We start from the raw sequence: 18,216 nt of genomic DNA, 5'->3' as shown, positions 1-18,216 counted from the left end.
TTTCACTTCTTTTTCTTTCTTGCCTGACTTTTGAGCAAGGAAGTAAAGCTCCTATAGGTCTCTGAGTACAAGAAGGGTATTAGGCTTTCTCTCACCCAGTGTTAGAACAAAGTTGGCCCTACTGTTGTCTCTTTTGTACATTTTTTCTCACTTTTAGATGGAGTATTGGAGATGACTATGAACCTTTGAGCTGAGAAAGGTCAAAAGAGAGAGTACTATTAGTCTAGAAGCTGAAGTCCATTCCAAGATTTATTAGAAGCTGAGCACAAGTGAGATAGCAGCTGGGAGGCTCTGAAGTCAGTGACCAGCTTGACCCAGCACAGAGGAAACAAAGATAATTCATTTATCCACTGGTTATGGAAGTGAACTTGGAGGGGTAAAATTGCTTTTTGATTTTGAGCCTATTCTTACCAGGAGCTGAGGTGGTATAAGGGGAAATACTTTGTAACTTCTCTTTTTGGCCTTGCTATATCTTCGTATCAAATGTTGCTTTGTTAAAGCTCATTGATGTAGAAAAAAGAATAAATTAAAAATCCCCAATTGAAGACTAAATTGGAAATCATAAAAATCAAAGGAGAAATTAATAAAATTAAAAGTAAAAGAACTATTGAATTAATAAATATGAGTAGAAGTTGATTTTATGAAAAAAAAAACAAATAAAATAGAGTACTGGTTAATCTAATTTAAAAAAAGAAAGAAGGAAACCAAATTAACAGTATCAAAGATGAAAAGGACGACCTCATCCCTAATGAAGAGGAAATATAAGCAATCAATAAGAACTACTTTGCCCAGTTATATGTCAATAAATCTGACAATCTAAGTGAAATGGATGAATATTTACAAAAATACAAATTGGCCAGATTGATAAAAGAGAAAATAGAATATTTAAGTAAACCTATCTCAGAAAAGGAAATTGAACAAACCATCAAAGCACTCCTTAAGAAAAAATCCCCAGGGCCAGATAGTCACAAGTGAATTCTATCAAACATTTAAAAAACAATTCATCCTAAGACTATAAAAGCTGTTTGGCAAAACAGGCAAAGAAGTCCTACCGAATTCTTTTCATGACACAAATATGGTGCTGATACCTAAGTCAGGAAGAGCAAAAACAGAGAAAGAAAATTACAAACCAATTTCCCTAATGAATATCAATGCAAAAATCTTAAATAAAATATTAGCAAAGAGACTATATATAACATAAGGCTCATTCACTACGACTAGGAGGGATTTATACCTGGAAGGCAAGCCTGAAGGCTATTAGCATAATTGACAATATCAATAATAATATTTTACATATTATTATACATATTATATAGAATATTTTATTTATTATATATATTAATAATATTTAGATAATAATGATTATTTCGATAGGTGCAGAAAAAGCCTTCGACAAAAAACACCACCAATTCCTATTAAGAACAACAGAAAACATAAGAATAAACAAGCCTTTCCCTAAAATGATAAGTAGTGTCTATCTAAAACCATCAGCCACTATCATCTGTAATGGAGATGTTAGAAGTCTTCCCAATAAGACCGGGGTGAAGCAAGGATACTTATTATCGCTGTTATTATTCAACATTGTACTAAAAATGCTAGCTTTAGTAAGAAAAGAAGAAAAAGAAATTAAAGGAACTGACGTAGGCAATGAGGAAACTAAATTATCATTCTTTGCAGATGTTATGATGGTATACTTGGGGAATCCTAGAGGATCTTAGAGATTCTTAGAGATTCTCTCCAAGAGAATCAACTAAAAAAACTAGTTGAAATAATTAATAACTAGCAAATTTGCAGGATGCAAAATTAACCCATGTAAATCATCAACATTTCTACATATTACCAACAACATCCAGCATCAAGACATAGGGAAATTCCATTTAAAATAATTCTAATATAAAATATTTGGGAATTTACTTACTAAGACAAACACAGAAATGATATGAACACAATTACAAAACACTTTTCACACAAATAAAGTCATAACCAAAAAACATTAATTGCTCATGGGTAGGCCAAGGTAATATAAAAATGACAATTCTACCTAAATTAATTTACTTATTCAGTGCCCTACTAATTAAACTACCAAAAATATTTTATAGAACTAGAAAAAGTAACAAAATTCATCTAGAAGAACAAAAGATCAAGAATTATCAAGGGAATTAATGACAAAATTGTGAAGGAAGGTAGCCTACCAGTATTAGCTCTCAAACTGTACTATCAAGAAGTAATCATCAAAACAATCTGTACTGGCTAAAAAATAGAATGGTGGATCAATGGAATAGATTAGATAAAAAATATACAGGGGTAAATGACCTCAGTAATATACTGATAAACACAAAGATCCCAGTTTAGGGTCTAAGAACTCTTTGATAAAAACTACTGGGAAAAGTGGAAACGAGTATAGCAAAAACTAGATATAGACCAATATCTCACATCCTATACAAATGAATTAATTCAAAAATACCAAAATAAGTTTAAAATGGGTATATGATTTAGCCATAAAAGGTGATACCATAAGTAAATTAGGGAAACATAGAATAGTTTACCTGTCAGATCTATGGAAAATAGAAGAATATATGACCAAAAAAGAGAATATCACAAGATGTAAAATGAGCAATTATGATCATATTAAATTTAAAATGTTTTGTACAAACAAAACCAGAATAAACGAGATTGGAAGGGAAACAACAAACTGGAAAAAAATTTTCATAACATTTCTCTGATATTGAGAACAAAGTCAAATTTGTAAGAATATAAGCCATTCCCCAATAGACAAATGGCCAAAGGATATGAACAAGCAGTTTCCAGATGAAGAAATCAAAGCTATCAATAATCATATGAAAAAAATGTTCTAAATCCCTCTTGATTAGAGAAATGAAAATTAAAACAACTCTGAGATAACACCTCACACCTATCAGATTGGCCAATATAACAGTAAGGGAAAGTGATAAATGTTGGAGGGGATGTAGCAAAATTGGAACACTAATGCTTTGTTCTTGAAATTATGAACTGATCAACCATTCTGGAGGGCAATTTAGAACTATGAACAAAGGGTTATACAACTGTGCATATACTCTTTGATTCAGTAATACCACTACTAGATCTTCATCTCAAATAGATTTAAAAAAGGGTTGGGGAGAACCTACTTGTACAAAAGTATCTATAACAGCTCTTTATGTGGTGGCAAAGAATTGAAAATTAAGGGGATGTCCATTGATTGAGGAATGGTTTGTGATATTTGATAGTAATGGAATACTATTGTGCTATAAGAAATGATGAAAAAGATGATTTCAGAAAAGGCTGGAAAGACTGATGCAGAGTTAAATAAGCAGAACCAGGAGGATATTGTACATAGTAACAGCAATATTGCACAATGATCAGTCATGACTTAGCTACTCTCAGTCATATAATGATCCAGGACAGTTCCAAGGGACTTATGACAAAGAATGTTATACACTTAGAATTGATAGAGTCATAATGCAGATCAAAGCATATTATTTTTCACTTTAGTTTGTAAAGCTTCCCGAGGTGAGAGAAGCTTTAAGGTACGAAGATAGAGGAAGGATAGAGGTTTTGGATACCGCGAGGGGGGTGGTGGAGCCAAATTAGAGATATGAGGTGGCAGGAATGAGTCAGAAATGCAGGCCTTATTAATTATCAATGAGCCACAGAAAAACTCCAATCAGTGGACTACTCAGAAGGCTTGTACCCGTCCAAAGATCCAAACTTAATACCACACAGGTCGGAGAGATGATAGAGAAAAGAAAGTGCCTGGCCGAAGGCCAGGTCCCAGGTGAGAGAGATAGAGAAGGAAAGAAATTAAAGATGGAGCTTGGCCTCTAGACATCAGTGGGAGCTGAGATCCAAGAGGAAGAGAGGGAAGAGAGGGCGGAGATTGCTGTGGCTGCTTTTAATGTCTTTGATATGCAAATATACACGATACACAGGGATGATTATCATTGGTTAATGACAAGGTATAGGTGTGGTTTCTTCTTAGCCAGGTGAGCACAAAGGAACCTGTTTTCACCTGGGGGAAGCTGGGGTCAAGGGTCAGAGGCTTTCCTAGCCATGCACAAGACTGAGCATGCTCTCTTCTAAGACAATCTGTACATACTGTTTCCCTTGCCCATAGCTAGGGGTGGACTGCTACAGTTTGTGTTTTTATATTGGAGTTTTGATTTTATATGAGTATTCTCTTATAACAATGAGCAATACAGGGCAGCTGGTAACTCAGTGTATTGAGAGCCAGACCTAGAGTTGGGAAGTCCTAGGTCCAAATCCTGCCTCAGACACCCTGGGCAAGTCACTTAACCCCATTGCCTAGCCCTTATCATTCTTCTGCCTTAGAACCAGTACATAGTATTGATTCTAAGGAGGAAGGTAAGGGTTTAATAAAAAAAATTTTTTTAACCAATGAATAATATAGAAATATTTTGCATGGTATGTATATAACCCAGATCAAACTGCTTACTGTCCCCAAGACATGCTTAACATATGTTAAGATGTAGGCCTTCCTTGTGTCCACACTCTTTGTGAAAATACTTACAGACAAGTATCCCAAACTTGGCTCCTAACCTGGCTCTCTAACTTGCTTAGATCATTTTAATTGGGTCCTGATTCAAGGATCTGTTATAGATTTATTTTTCCTTTACTTAGAATTTTTACACATAAGACTTTGATAGCCTATATTTTCATCCAGAAATTTTCTTTTTTATTTGGATTTTTCTGATGTCTTTTTAATTTCTCTTGCCAATTGATTCATATACCTCACAACTCAGCCATGCATCCCTAAGTGAGCCTATGTTTTTTAATCACTCTCTTCAAGGGGGGAATGTAAAAATATTATTATTTTAAATTGCAAAGTTTAAATTCCTTTTGAGAAGAATTTTAGGTTAAGAAACATGCTACCACTCCAATCCAGAAACTGAACTGTTTGGAGAAGACACCATGAAGATGCCTCCAGACCACAAGCTGCATGAGAAGATCAAGAATGAACTTTGGGTGTGGTTGATTGAACATTTATTTGTATCTATACTTTCATGCCAAAGGGGACTGCCCCCTAACTTTCTTTTTGTCAACACGTCTAGCAATTATTGGTTTTGTTCTTTTTTCCTCTTATCCTCAAATTATTGTAATCTTTAAGTTGATTATGTTTTCATGATCCTATTGGGGAAACTCCTCCCAAAAGGATCAAATGGGGGTGAATGTAAAATGGAGATTTGAACCCCAAACTTCAATTTCCAACTACCAACTTGGTAGTTCCCAGAATTCCCTATAATATCACCCTGAGTCCTCACCTGAGTTCGAGAACACAATTTGTATTTAAATTGACTTTCCAACTACTTCGCCCTCTCCCTGCTTCTGCTTCTAAGCACAAGTGTCTCTCAAGATGTAGTAAGTGAAATTGAATGGGCTTTCCAGCCCTCCTAGACACATGCTTTTCTTATTTTGTATTTTCTTTATTTCTTAATCTTTAATAAATCTCATAAAATACAATACTTTTGGCAGAGAAATTAATTTTAATTGTTATAGCTGGGGCCAAATTTGAACCCAGGACCTCACAACTCCAGGCCTGGCTCTCAATCCACCACTGAGCCACCTGCTCTCAAAGTTACTTAATGTTGATGGCCTTCTCAAAAAGAGATATAGGACAAAGGCTATAGCATCAAGTGAGGATTTCTTTTAATAGGATAAAGGGGTTAGGGATGTGTTTGTAGGCAAGAAGACAGTCAATAGATAGAAAGATTAATAGAAAGTAGGGGAAATAGATGAGGCAATCTTCTGGAAAAGACAGGATGGAATTTGATCAAGGATATGCATAGAGATTTACTTTGGCAAGGAGAAGAATCACTTCTTCCTGTGAACTGAGTGATGGAGGAAATCATGAGATCATGAGGAAAGACAATTTAGTGATATGAGATGAGAGAGGGAAAAGAGGAAATTCTTAGTGAATAACCTTTTTTTTTTTGGTGGTCTAGGACGAGGTCCTCAGCTTAAAGGACAGGAGGAGAGGTTGTCATGGGAGGCTTGAGAAAGGATGAAAAATGTTGGAAAAGAGAGTAAAATAATTAGGGATGCATGAAAGAATTGCCTTGCTAAAGTGAGGTTCTAGTTGAGATTATGAAAGATAAATTTGTAGTGGACCCAGGGAACATGGTTTTGTGATTCTCCAGTTCTGTTCACTATGTTGTGAGGGTAATTTGAAGTTGGAGCTGGACAAGTCATGGCTGACCACAAGAAAAGGAATCAAGGGATTTAACTGTAGAAGATAGGGTAGAATTGCACTGGTTTGCTAAGATCAAGAAAGAGAAGGAAGGAGAGTAAATGTAAACTTATTAAGGTCAGGGACTATTTAATTTATATCTTTGTATCCCTTACATCCAACATAATTGTTTAGTAGAACAAGTGACAGTAGAACAAGGCAGAAAGCAGGGGCTCTCCTTATCTTGTAACCTCATCCTTCCTCATCCCTGTCAGCTCATTGCTGACATGACCCAATTACCCAAGAGCCAGAATAAGAGCTGCAAATTAAATGAAATGCTTATTACTAACCTTTATCTTTTTGTATGTCTCCATAAAATTTTCCTGATGATAGCCTAAAGTGCCCAAATTTGGAGTCATTAGTGGAAGGTATCCATCTATTTCTCCAACTTTCTGTTTAAAAAAAAATGAAAAGAGTAAGAAAAGTCAGGAATAAACATTATAAGTCAGGCATTAAGGTTATAGTTGAGAAGACACTAGTCTTTTCAAAGATGGAGAGAGTCAAGAATGCTCAGGATTTATTTATGACTAGTCTATCTCTTAAGGGTAAACCCTAGGTGATTTATGTGACAAATTTTCAAGAGGAAAACTTTTTTTTTTTAATCAAACCATAGTGACATGGCTGTAGGATCCTTTTCCACTTCTAAGATCAGAGAATCATCTTTAAAGGTTATCTTATATAAACTATACCTGAACAGGAAGCCTCTTTTCAACTATGACAAGTAATATCCCAGCTTTGGCTTAGAAATCTCTGAAAAAAACTCACTGTCTCCTAAGGCAGCCCACCTCTAACTAGCATTATCTTTCCTTATATCTACCTGAAATCTGCCTTTCTGCAACTTCTACACATTCCTATAAAGATACAAAGCTAACTGGTACAATAAGAAGCATTAAATTAGGAATTCAGGACCTAAGTTTGAATCCTGGTATTGTCACTTAGTATCTGTGTGACCTTAAATCATATCACTTCTCTAGATCTTAATCTCCTTGTCTGTGAAAAAATGAGTTGAACTAAATGACTTCTAAGATGCCAACCAGCTTTAAATCAATGATGCTGAAATCCTTCTTCTACATGACAGCCCTTCAAACACTTGAAAGACAATGACCACAACGCCACCAGATCTTTTCTAATTTAAGCAAAACATGGCTACATCTTTTTACAATATGGTCTCTAATCCCATCATTTTGATCACCCATTCTCTGATCACCATGTAACATGTCAATATCCTTCCTAAAATGACTGCTGAAATTAAACCCAGTACTTCAGAGGTGGTCTGATAAGGGTGGAGAACAGCGAGACTCCACATGTTCCCCACAAAGAACTGGTATCTAACCAAAATTCTCCCCTTTTGTATAAGCTGATTCTTTTAAAATCCAAGATAAAAATTTTTATGTTCATTTCTGTTAAGTTCCACAGATCATTGCCAAGATATTACTTGTATTCCACTCAATCAACAAGTATATATTTAGCACTATGTGCTAGGTACTGTAAATGAACAAAAAGAGAAAGAAGTTTACTCTCATGGAGTTTACACAATTAACTATCCCACTATCTTAACTTGATTATTGGACCAGGTGCTTTATAGTTTTTTTCCAGTTCTTCTTACCTATGGCCAAGTCTTCTCTACACTTTGGCCCTTACAAACAAAGTGCCTTGCAAACATTTGAGAGAGGTAATTCAGTGAACAGGCAGTCAACTTTGGAATCAGAAAGGCTTGAGTTCATTTTATGCCTTTCAAATGATCTAGATGGCTAAGCTGTCAAGACATGTTAACACCTGGATTCCCGAGGAAACTATAAGTTACAGAGTTGTACTAGTGGAGGGAATTTCTATACCAGAAGGTCTTTAGAAAAATGAAATCAGTGTGGACATAGAAATGTTTATATGGATATTATGTCCATTTTACACAGAGGAGGAAACTAAGGTTCAGTGGGGTGAGGTGTGATGGCCCTTCTAACTATGAGAGTTGGCACCTGAATACAAGTCTTTTTCACTCCTAGTCCACTACTCAATCAAGAAATATGTAGTGGGGAACAGCTGTGTGACCCTGGGCAAGTCACTTAACCCCCATTATCTAGCCCTTACCCCTTGTCTGCCTTTAAACCAATACCAATATCAATTCTAAAAAGGAAGGTCTGAGTTTAAAAAAGGGAAAAAAAAAACCATTTATTACGCTCCTCCTATGCTTGTCAGATTGTAAGTTCCTTGAGGGCAGGACCTGTTTTTTGACCCTTTTTTGTATTCCCAGTAAATACTACAGTGCCTGGCCCTTAGTAGGCGCTTTTTAAATGTTTACTGATGTTGAAACTGGTCCTGTGCTACACTATGTGGAATACAAAGGATGGGGGGCACTGAGGCTTAGGGATAAGAGCTGCGGGGAGGTGCGGTGATGTTCCGGGGGTCATTTGGCTGGTAAATAACGGAGGCAAGACTGGGGCTTCTCCTATGAGGGGGTGGCCCCGACAGCCCTATGGAGCCCCTTTCAGGCCCTCTCTTGGCCTAGGAGCATCTGTTGGTGGTGGCCCAGGAGACCCATGGGAGGCTTCTTTTCCACCGAGGTCAGGTCTCCGTCCCCTTTCACCTCCATCGAGGAATTCTTCCTGGAAGTACACGGTGGCCAGCGCCGCTCGCATCAGCCACAGGGCCCACAGCGGCCCCGGGACCTTGGCCCGGGACATGGCCGCTCGAAGGTGAGTCTTCTTTTCCCGCCCTCGGTCCGGTGGCGCCTTTTGATTGGCTCTGTCAGGAGCTCCGCTAATGCTGCCTGCCGTGTTCCGGGAGGTGGAAAGGAACTTCAATCCCCGTAGTGCTTTGCAGACCGGCTGAGCCTGGGCGCTTCGACCACCCACTGGGTGATGCATAGTGGGAAATGTAGTTTCAAGACCCTCTACCTCCGCCCCGCCCCCTTCCCGCCCCGCGGCGCGAGGCCGGAAGTCCAATTCTGTTGCCTAGAGAGACCGTTAGTAAGTACTGGGCCCTCCGGCCCTGGGCCGAGCCCTTTTATTTAGAGCGAACGGGGCCTCCTAGGAGGGGAACTGGAGGAAGAGGTAGGTGTGTAGCCCGAGGAAGAAAGGGTGGGAGGGGCCTGGGGTGACAGTGGGGGTGGCGGCGGCGGCGGGGGTAGGATTTGACGTTCGGACGTAGGGAGATTGAAAAGCGCGAGAAGCCCTGGGGCGGGCGGGTGAGGAGGAAGGTGCGGGGGTCGCGGGCTCATTGAAAGGAGGGGTAGAAGGAGGAGGAGAAGAAGATCGCGCGCTTGGTTCGGGTTGACCTTTAACCCCAACCTCACTTGGGCTCTCGGCGCAGTGGGTAGGGCTAGAGAGGAATAGAGGGTTTGATCAGACAAGATCTAGGGGTCTTAGTGCACCGCAAGCTCAAGATGCATTTATCCCCTGACGTGGCAGCCCCAAGCCCTAATGTCCAAGGCCTTGTGAAGAGTTGTGACGTCCAGGATGAAATCAGTGCTTGTTTAGTGAATGAATGATCTGGAGCATATAGCAGCCGCTGTCTTCTGATATGGTTGTGTCGTGATAAATTTTGGGGCACTAGGGTCTAGGAAGGCCGTATACAATCTGAAGAGCATATGAGTAAGCCAGCCAGGGTGGTGAAAGGACTCCTAAAGGTGCCAGGGGATGCTTGGTAGAAAGAACTGGTGCTGGAGTGGGAAGAGCACAGGACTTGGGGTTAGAAAGAGCTAAATTCAAATCTAGATTCACACTTACTTAGCATGCAGTAGTCTTTTCTCCTCAGTTTCCTTATCTGTAAAATGGGGATAACGGTGGTCCCTACTTCATTGGGTAGCTGTAAGCCACAGGTGAGATAATGTAGTATAAAAGGCTTTTGCAAACCTTCAAGTACTGAATTATCTTTTGTTTTCTTTGTATCCCTAGCTCTTAGCACCATGCCTGGCTCATAGTATATGCTTAATGAATTCACTGACTTATTATATATAGCCTGGAGAAGAGAAGATTTGATGGAAACATGATTGATAGTCATATGTAAGAGGTATTTAAAGCCTTGGCTTTAAAGACCTACCTGAGGAGGAATGGATGAAAGTTTGAGAAAAATAGGTGTAAGCTTAATGTAAGTTGGAACCTCTTAACAGTAATATAGTGAAGTCCACTTCTTGGAGGTAGTGGAAGCTATATATAATAGTGGAAAGTGTTCGATTCTGAGCCATGAGACCTAGGTTTGCATTCTACCCCACAAAATTTGGAGCTAGTTAACCTGGGGTAAAGACTGCTTTGATCTCTTGGATCTCAGAATTCTCTTAATGTAAAATAGGGATAAGAATATTTGCATTATCTACTTCACAGAAGTCTTATGAGAAGGGTACTTTGTAACAGCACAGTATAAATTGGAGGTACCATTGATATCTTCTTACTGTAGGTCCAAGTCTGAATTGAACTGTTTGTTGGAAATACTTTAGGGGGTATTTCTAGATAGTTATGAATCACAGAAATTCAGAATTAGAAGGGATTTCATCATCCTTGTTATGCTCCTTTTCATACTCTCCAGCTTAATGTTCTTCTTAAAATTGTGGCACCCCAAATTGAACATAATACTGCAGATAAGGTCTGAGGGTAGAGACACTTTACAGTCCCCCCACCCACACCCCCCATTCTATGATCCTGAGATCTGTAACAGCTTCCTTGCTATTTTTCACAGAAGACATTCCATCTCCCAACTGGGCATTTTCACTGAATGTCCCTGGGGTTTGGAATCTGCCTTCCCATCTTAGTCTTTTGACTTCCTTCAAATCTCAGCTGAAATTCTACTTTCTATAAGAAGCCTTTCTTGATCTACATCAGTTCTAATGCCTTCCCTCTGTTGATTCTCTCTAATTTATTTTTTCTCTAGCTTATTTGTAGAGTTGTTTGCATGTTATCTCCTCCATTACACTGTGAGCTGCTTGAGGGCAAGTACTACCTTGTGCTTTTCTTTGTATGACCAATACTTAGCACAGTGCTTGGTACTTAGTATTAGGTGCTTAATTAATATTTGTTGACTGACAGATAACAGGAACTACCACCTCCTTATTCTTGGAATCTGGCTATCAATGTAGTCCAAGACAAATTAGCTTTTTTGGCTGCCACATTATTCTTCTGAACCATATTGCATTTCACTAATACTTTGATATCTTTCTCAGATTCCTCTGTAACCATGATTCTTATCTTATACTTATGAAATTGATTTTTATTCCTAATGTAAGATCTCTATCCCTATAGAATTTCTTCTTTTTAGGTTCAGCCCAATAGTCTAGCCTGTCAAGACCTTTTTGGATCCTGACTTCCCTCTGATGTATTTAGCTGCCCCCCTCAACTTTGTTTCATCTGCAATTTTGGGAAACGTGTCATCAATTCCTTTATCCAAGTCATTGACAAAAAGTTTTAATGACATAGGACCAAGTACAGATTTCCTTGGACTAGAATTCCACTCAGCCTTTCTCTTTCAGGCTCAACACGATAAGCCAGTAACCTCAAAATTGTCTCCAACCGATATTTTGCTTTCTTTGATTTCCTGTATGACTTTTGGGCTATCTTGTAGCAGAAGTAGCCTCCTTGGATCAACTCCGCTCCCCTGAGAGAGACACAGACTAGGTGGCTGAATCTGGCACTTAAACCTTCTAAGGGATTTAAGGAGAAGGAAGGCAGGACCTGGGCTCTGACTCTTTTTTTTTTTTTTTGGTTCCACAGCAAAGCTGAGGTCAACCTCAAAGATTTCCTAAAGAAATCTGTGGAAAGGAATTTCTGAATTGCCATTTGTATACCTCATTAACTCTTTGAATTAATTATTATCTTTTATTGTGCTCTTCTCTTTTGGCTTTAAATACTTGGAGTGCAAGTTGTGCATTTTATTTATCTTTGCATTTCACTCAGTGCTATTTAGCCTTCTAGGATTTTAGAATTGAAATGGGCTTTAGAGATCTCCAAGCAACATTATTTTATGGGGGAGGTAACTGACACTCTGGTATAGGGAAGAAATTATCCACACTAGTACAGTGGGATGCAAAATGTAGCTTTTCTGATTAGCTCTTCTAACTCCAAATCCATTGTTTTTTGTTTTTTAATTTAAACCATTACCTTCCATCTTAGAATCAATACTAAGTATCAGTTCCAAGGCAGAAGAGCAGTAAGGGCTAGATAGCTGGCATTAAGTGATTTGCCCACGGTCACACAGCTAAGAAGAGTCCAGGGCCAGTTTTGAACACAGGTTCTCTGGACTCCCAAGCCTAGCTCTTTATACATTGTGTTGCTACCTAGCTGCCCCTCAAATCCAATGCTCTTTCCAAAAAAATATCTAGCTTACTCTGTATATGGTAGACACACTTGATAAGCATTTGTGGAATAATGGCTTACAGTTCTCTGTCACTGTAAGTTTTGCAAAGTGCTTTACTCACAACAATGCTGTAGGTGAAGTGGCACCTATATTAGTCTCATTTTACAGATAAGGAAACTGAAGTCCAGGATTAAGTGATTGGAACAAGGGTATATAACTAATAAGTGGCCAAGTCGGAACTTGAACTAGGGTCTTTTTACTCTTAAGATCACTGTGTAACCTTATTTCTGTAAATCTACATGTTGATTTTGCTGAATAGGAAATAGACAATTGTGAAATTATATGACTTTGCCCTAATAGGTAGATATTAGAGTCTATAATATGAAATCATGTTTTAGAACTCTATGCTATAGTATGTGAACTAATGAATAAAATTGTCTTTTCTCTCTGTCTTTCTCCCCATTCTCTCCCTCTCTAGGATGTCAGCAGCAAGGAAAGCCAGCCTATTAAATACCAGCCAATTAGCTAATGATTTTTTTTATGATTCTAGTGATATTTCCATAGGAGATATGAGGATGAAAGAAACTCAGAACAGGGTCCTCAGAAGTGAAGGCCTTGCTAAGACACCTTTTAGCCAAAGCAGATTCCTAAAGAGGAAACAAAATGCTGATGAAAACCAATTTTTCTTGAAGGATAGTACTTCAAGGGAGATGGAGAGCAGGACAACTTTAAGTAAATCACTGACAACTGCCTCCAAGATCAGGGCTAATGCAGCTTTGATGAAACTGGCACAGATAGAAACTAAAATTATGAGCCGAAAGCTACAGGTTGATTTGTCTGACACCGAAACAGATGGAAAGAGTGCTGATGACATTCATTTGAATCATAGAACTGAAGCCCTTTCTCTAAAGAATGTAAGTACCATTCCCTGGAAATGTGAGGATAAACTTCCTATTGCCAGCAGCAATGAAAGAGTCAGTCGCTTTCTGAAGAAGAAAGGTCCAGATATTGAAAATATAGTCCATCCAACACAGTTTGGAAATGTCAAGACATCTCAACCACCAAAACAGAAAGAGCCACTTAGAAAGCTGGTTTCTCTGGATAGCGATGAAGAGGAAATGAAATTGTTGCTGGGAAATTTAGTGAAGCCTTTCAGTGATAAAGAGATACCTAAGAATGCCGTTCTTTTGAACACATCACTTAAGGAAGATGAATATGAGGCATTTTCTATGGTAAGCTTTTACTCCTTATTTTTAAGTGGGATTTTATTTTTTGTCCTTTATTAAGTTGTGTTATTAGGAACTTCTTTTGGAAGAAGTTGCCTCTATGTTACTTTAAAAGAGTGTTCATGGGCAGTTAGGTGACAAAGTGGATAAAGCACCAGGCCTGGAGATAGAAGAACCTGGGTTCACATCTGGCCTCAGACACTTCTTAGCTCTGTGACCCTGGGAAAGTCATTTAGCCCCATTTGCCCAGCCCTTGCCCTTTGATCTTAGATTTGTTGCTCAGCCCTATGCCCTTTGGTGTTAGATTTGTTACTAAGACTAAGTAAAGGTTACTAAGACAAAAAAAAAAGCGTTTCATATAAAGAACTGGGATTTCAGTCATTTTACAAAAATTTATTATGTACTTGATATATGTGAAGTACTGGGTTCCAGTGTCAATAAGGTGTTGTTTTCCAGTTATGTACCTAATAAGCCCTTTTTTCATAAGGTTATAATTCATATGGCCTGTCTCAAAATCAGTGGTGACCTAAGATCAAATAAAAACTCCTCTGACTGGCATTTAACAACTTGACCCCAAATTCCTTTCCAGATTCATTATACATTCCTCCTCTTTTCATACTGGGCTGCTTCTTTCTCATACAGGATACTGTGCCTCCTATCTGTGTACTTTGGTCCTCACAGTCTCCTCTGACTGAAATATACTCCCTCATTATTTCCATTTTTCATAATCCTTGGTGCCTTTCAAGTCTCAGATGAAGCCTTTCCTGATTCCTCCTTAACTACTAGGGCTCTCCTTTACAGATTCCTATTCTGTATATACTTATTAGATGTTTTTACATGTAGTCTTCACTGGTAGGATATAAGTTCCTTAAGGGCTTTTGTCTTTGTGTACTTGGTACCTTGTGTAAAGATTAAAATTAATATCCAGTACTCCAAGTATTATATTTAATAATATTTATTAAATATTTATCTTGAAGTATAAGGAACTAAGGCTAGCAAAACCCAAAAAGCTGCTCCTCCCTCTCCCACCATGGAACCAGAGACCCCCATGTGGATGGAAACAACTCAAAACTTCCCCCACGTATGGAGATGCACAAACAGGAAAAGGAAAAGGGGATTGTGGGAAATGTAGTCTCTAGGGCTCAAGATTCTAAATCAATACACTTGTACAGTGCCTGACATTTAGTAGGCACTTGATACATGTTTGTTGATTTATTCATTTGTTCATTAGTACTTGTGTTATTTGTCAAAACTGAAATGGCTAAAATAGGTCACTAAAATGAAACAGAGAATGTAAACATCTTGTAGGCAAGACTTTCTTCTTTTTCCTTTGTATCCCCAGGACCTTGCATAGATAAATGTTGTTGAATTGCAGTGTAGAACTGTGGGATCCATATTGGGCTAACTTTGGAAGAAAATGAAATCACTGGTAAAAAACACAGAAAGGAAGTCCATTATCCAAGGGAGATGGGGAGTAGGAATTTTTCACAGAATCTTAGAGCTGTATAAAACATCTGAGTATCATAGAAGAATGTTCAGACATGTTTTTCCTTCAGATTTGTATTTGAGACAGAGAAGTTGTTGCTACCTTCCAGTTTAATTGTTTAAGGTTATTATAGCAGCATTATCTGGTGAAATAGCTGAAGTTAATTACCACGAATTTTGTTCCCTTGAAATTAGGATGAAAATCAACGTGGTCCACTTTCTCTACCCCGTGAAGGATTTTCCAGTCTCAAGATTTTTCGGACATTATGTCTACCAGAGGAAAGCTGTCAAGAAACAACTTCTCATGATAGCCCTTCAAGAACTCTTTCCCCACAGAGTGGCTTTTCAGCTAACCAAACTTCAAGATCACCATCACTTTCAATAATGCATTATTTTTCAAATCCCACATCAACTTCTCCTAAAATGGAACATGTAAAGCTTGCATTTTCACCTGAGGAGACTAAAATTGGATCATTGGATGAATTGTTCTCTGAAGCATCCAATGATAGCTTAAACGGTAACATACTAGCCTAATATATTATTGATTATAAGCTGAATTATTATTACTCAAAACATAAGACCAGTATGACTGTGTCTTTAATCAAAAATTTATTACACATCTTCTATATGCAAGGTACTATGCTAGGTCCTTGGTAATCAAAGATAAAAATGGAGCAGGTCCTGTCCTCAAGGAGCTTACATTTTTCTGGGGGGAAACATGTAAAGTGATAAGTTACAGAGTAATTCCCAGTGAAGAAGCAGTAGTGCTTGGAGGCTCCAAATAAAACTCAGAGAGGAAGGTGACACTTGCCTGGTAGAATAGGATACCTTAAAGCATGGGAACCTTCTTTGAAGGGCCCTTGACTCACAACAAAGAAGGACTAGATCTAAGCAAAAAGTGGTAGAGTTTGTTAAGGAGAAATCCACCTGCATGTTAAATTTAGTAAAAAAAAAATCAACCAAACAAAAAACAACTCAGGGGGCAGCTAGGTGGCTCACTGGGTTGAGAACCAGGCCTAGAGATTAAATATTCTAGGTTCAAATCTGGTTTCAGACACTTCCTATCTGTGTGACCTTGGACAAGTCATCTAACCCCCTTTGCACAGCCCATATTGCCCTTGTGTCTTAGAACCAATTCACAGTATTGATTCTAAGAGGGTGAGGGTTTAAAAAAAACAAACCCCAACTCGGCCAATAAGAATATATACTCAAGGGGCAGCTTGGTGACTCAGTGGATAGAGTGCCAGGCCTAGAGGCAGGGGGGCCTGGGTCAAATCTAATCTTAGATACTTATTAGCTGTGTGACCCTGGGTAAGTCACTTAACCCCAACTGCCTAGCCCTTACCACTCCCCTGCCTTGGAACCAATACTTAGAATCAATTCTAAGACAGAAATTAAGGGTTAAAAAAAAAATACAAGTTCCACTTCAGTACTGGGACCAAAAAGACAGAAGGGAATGGGAAGAAAGATGGTACCCAAAGGTTATGTTTGAAAACATTTTCTTGCTCTGAGACTTGAAAAAAATTTTTAAATCAGCCCTTTGATTAGCAATTTAAGACAAAATAGGAGCCATATCACTAAGCAGTGATGCATAATTCCTGTTCAGGAAGAGATGTCTTCCAGCTACATATTTGGTCGTCATAAACTTTGTTACCAGTGGTAGAAATTATATAGGTAGCTTAGGGATGAGGAACCAGACTTCTGCCCTATTTCCAGGCAGAAAGGCCACATGTGCCCCAATACATGCTTTCACCTGAGACTGCACTACCAACCTCTTTGTCAGCTGAATATACCAGTGATTCTTTGCTAAGAATACCACCACTTATGCCTCTTGTCCCCTCTCTCTATAGGCCAACTGTTAAAGGCTTTGTTTTCAGGAAAGTAGAAATTTCTTGAGGGGGAAAAAAGGCACTTTTTGTTTTTGTTTTTCTATGCCTAATATGCAGCTATGTGCTTTGTGCATAGATTGTGTATTTTAAAGTGTTTGCTTAATTATTATTGCTAATAATAATAGCAGCTGTTATGTAGTGCTTTAAGGTTTACAAAAAACTTTATATATGAGCTACCATGTGATCCTAACAGCCCTATGAGGTTGGTGCAATTATCCCTTTTCTAGGATCATACAGCTAATAGGCATCTGGAGCAGAATTTGAGGTTGGGTATTTCTAATTCCGAGTCCAATACTCTATCCATTATGTCACCTAACTGCCTCTAATTGAAAGGAGTTTTTTTCCAGATGATTTTTAAAAATCTATGGCTGTACATGGTTAATTGTCATGTAAACCATATAAGTAGTAATGCTTTGGTAATTTCCAGGACAGAGATAACTTTAGGATAAAATAAGATGATTGGGAAAGACCTTATCAATGATGTGGTATTTGGTTGAAGAACTAATGGGTTTTCAGTAGCTATGGAGGAGCCCAGAGGCAATGTCAGCTCATATTGTTCTTGCCCCTAAGTTGGGGTTTGCTTCAGTTGAGCCATATTGTTTGACTCTTATGGAATATTTTTCCTTTTTCTCCTCTTGAAGAATTGAGCCCTGGAGATATGAAGACTGATTTTCTGAATCTATGAAAGTCATTAGGAACATAAGGATTAGAACAGACTCTGACCCCCCAGTTTTCTGCTTTCCTTATAACTTTGCTGATGTCATATTTATAAAAATTATATACTTAAGTGATTTTACATTTAAAAAATTGTATTTTGGTTTCACTTTATAACATTCATCTTTCAATGACAGATTTTAAAATAAATATTTTATCCCTTGATGACTTGGCTCCGGATAATATCGGTGAGAAAATAGAACTGGGACAAAAAGTAAGTACAGTGGCTGTTTTAAAATTTTTTAACAGTTATATTGGAGAGTTGATAATTGTAGGGCTTGCATTTAGATAATAACAGTATACAGCAACCTTATTTAGCAAATGATTAATACTTACTATAACAGAATTGCTTTATAAATGT

General features: G+C 38.1%; 2 protein-coding genes across 7 annotated transcripts in view; one reads left to right on the top strand and one right to left on the bottom strand.

Moving 5' to 3' along the window:
- Nucleotides 1–9,256, bottom strand: part of CALR3 (calreticulin 3) — a 34,140-nt gene extending 24,884 nt beyond the window's left edge. The window contains exons 1-2 of the mRNA XM_007489732.3: nucleotides 8,844–9,256; nucleotides 6,553–6,654 (exon numbers count right to left, since the gene is read on the bottom strand). Coding sequence (XP_007489794.1) covers nucleotides 6,553–6,654; nucleotides 8,844–9,123 — 382 coding nt within the window. The 5' untranslated portion in view covers nucleotides 9,124–9,256. The remainder of the gene's footprint in view (nucleotides 1–6,552; nucleotides 6,655–8,843) is intronic.
- The window catches only part of C3H19orf44 (chromosome 3 C19orf44 homolog), a 32,876-nt gene continuing 23,832 nt past the window's right edge, over nucleotides 9,173–18,216 (top strand). For 5 of the 6 annotated variants that reach the window (XM_007489734.3, XM_007489735.3, XM_007489736.3 and 2 more), the window contains exons 1-5: nucleotides 9,211–9,309; nucleotides 10,153–10,345; nucleotides 13,020–13,773; nucleotides 15,448–15,769; nucleotides 17,993–18,069. In XM_007489734.3, coding sequence (XP_007489796.1) covers nucleotides 10,308–10,345; nucleotides 13,020–13,773; nucleotides 15,448–15,769; nucleotides 17,993–18,069 — 1,191 coding nt within the window. In that variant the 5' untranslated portion in view covers nucleotides 9,211–9,309; nucleotides 10,153–10,307. Of the gene's footprint in view, nucleotides 9,310–10,152; nucleotides 10,346–13,019; nucleotides 13,774–15,447; nucleotides 15,770–17,992; nucleotides 18,070–18,216 lie in introns of all 6 variants that reach the window. The other variant, XM_001369191.5, reaches the window with a different exon arrangement.

This window comes from Monodelphis domestica, chromosome 3 (genome assembly GCF_027887165.1).
Source record: "Monodelphis domestica isolate mMonDom1 chromosome 3, mMonDom1.pri, whole genome shotgun sequence".
Taxonomy (NCBI): Eukaryota; Metazoa; Chordata; class Mammalia; order Didelphimorphia; family Didelphidae; genus Monodelphis; species Monodelphis domestica.
The sequence above is the reverse complement of the archived record's forward strand: the minus strand, read 5'-3'. Positions and strand labels throughout refer to the sequence as shown.